Raw genomic sequence first — 2,131 nt, 5'->3', positions numbered from 1 at the left:
CATTTTGTCTTCTGTGTCGTTTTGCTTCTGCCTGCCTGTGCAACATTGCAGATCTGAGCTCATGAGTTTCATTCTGCAAGCCTCCACGTGTTGATTGTGCTATTCTCTGTAATGTTTCCTGCGCACGTCTCTCCCTTTGTCTCGCAGCAGTGGCAGCTTTACGTTCCCCCACAGTGGCGTATTTCTTTGGTCGTGCCATGAAAGGTTTCTATTATTATATTAAAATATTAGCTTAACTATTTCACTTATCATTTTATCGTAGCGGTTCAAATCTATCCGGTTTTTCGTTATTCTCCCCCTAGTGAACATTACAGGCATTCCGTGACAATAATAAATTCCTATTACAAATATTCCAGTCGATCGCGATTGAACCTCGTTTCAGTCGAGATTGAAACGGTCGAGAGCGTTCGCACCACGGAACAGGCTCCGACCTTAGTCACAATCTAGATCGAAATGCTCGGTGCGAACGGGGTATAACAGTCATCACAAAAACCCGAAACTTATATGTTTTGAAAAATAGACAAGTCTTTTAATCTTTCCGGGAATAAAACTTCTTTTTACAACATAATACTGTATTGCTTGACTTTTGGACAGCCGGTTTTCATATTCTCTTTACTCTTCAATAAAATTTATGCTTTTTAATCATTTTTATTTATGAATATTTTAAAATTACTTTGCAATAAAAATTTTAAAAAGTAATCTTGTATTTTTTTTTAAACACTAACTGGCTTTGTATTACATCCTCAAATCTTCCAAATCAAATTTCAGCCACTTCTAACGCTTAAAGCTTGAGGACATACTTAAATCCAATGATAATTTATTTTAATGTTTTAGGGGGTGGCCACAACCCCATCCTCTCTACTCCAAAATCTCAAAAACATAATCAATAAAAGCATTTTTTTAAATATTCAAATTTTTTATTGTTTTGTTTCATTCACTAAAGTTTAGCTGTTGCTTTTATAACCCATGTTCCTTGTTATAGTTTTCAGTATTCATTACTTAAATAATTTTCTTATTTAAACATATTTCATTTCTTTTTAAAATTTTATGTATCAATCTCAGTAAACCTCCTATCAATATATCTAATCACACAAATACAAATTAAATTGTTCTTACCACCAACATTTTGGCATACTCAAAAACATGTCTAAAATTCAGATGTTTATACAATGCACTACAATACAAACTGCAAGTTGTTCTGAAAAGTGCAAGAGTATTTATTAATCTCAAGACTGATGAGAACATGATCAAAACATATATTTCTGATCTAAGTATTGATTTCTTTCAACAATACAAGCAAAAAAAATCTGGCAAATTAAATTTCCTAAGACACGAGTCCAGTCTTAATTACTTTTGATAATATCAAAAGATTGAATAGCCAATGGTTACAAAAGATTTACATTGCATAATCAAATACAAAACCACACATAAACACATAAGAAATTAACATCCAATAAATTCACATATTATTATGACTTTGAATGTACAATGAAAGCCTTCAGTTGCATTAAGTACAAGTAGAAAACTTTTGTACTTAATGAATGAAAGAAATTTGTTAATTAATTTTCATTTTATTCATAATTATTTTGACTTATTTTTTGAAATATTAAATAATAGTTTTTTTCTTTTTCAGAAATCTCCAACATTTAGAATTTTCGTTGTTGGGCCGTCACTTTTTTGATAAATTCGAAGTATCAGAAATCCCAGAACATAAGTAAAATTTTTAAATTTATATTTACTTGATAAATGCAAAAAAGAGGGAACAAATATACATATATTTAATACATAAATAATTTTTATTGCAGCATTGAATTGTGGAGAGGAGTTCTTACTTCTATCCAGCAACATGAAACTGGCATGATGATGGCAGTAGATACAGTTCATAAAGTTTTAAGACGAGATAGTGTACTTCATCAGATGACAAATATAGCACAGGAAGACACAAGAAATTCTAAGGATAATTGTATAAGAAAATTAGCTGGTGCAATTGTGATGACTCGGTAATATTTTCTAACCAATATTTCATAAAAATAATTTGACTGACATTAAGTTTACATTTAATAAATTTTAAACTTGTTAGTCATAAATACATATTAAGCCCTGTATATAATGAATGTTAACTTTTATTTGT

The 2,131-nt window shown here is 30.2% G+C and overlaps 1 protein-coding gene across 1 annotated transcript in view; it reads left to right on the top strand.

The window, feature by feature from the left end:
- LOC111616266 (piwi-like protein 2) overlaps window positions 1–2,131 on the top strand; it is a gene marked incomplete at its 3' end in the record, with an annotated part of 11,307 nt that overhangs the window by 6,478 nt on the left and 2,698 nt on the right. The window contains exons 3-4 of the mRNA XM_023357703.1: window positions 1,634–1,714; window positions 1,806–2,000. Coding sequence (XP_023213471.1) covers window positions 1,634–1,714; window positions 1,806–2,000 — 276 coding nt within the window. The remainder of the gene's footprint in view (window positions 1–1,633; window positions 1,715–1,805; window positions 2,001–2,131) is intronic.

The sequence above is a fragment of the Centruroides sculpturatus genome, unplaced genomic scaffold (assembly GCF_000671375.1).
Source record: "Centruroides sculpturatus isolate CEXI.00-Female unplaced genomic scaffold, Cexi_2.0 scaffold2704, whole genome shotgun sequence".
NCBI lineage: Eukaryota > Metazoa > Arthropoda > Arachnida > Scorpiones > Buthidae > Centruroides > Centruroides sculpturatus.
Note: the sequence above shows the minus strand (reverse complement) of the source record. Positions and strands in the feature narration are given on the sequence as shown.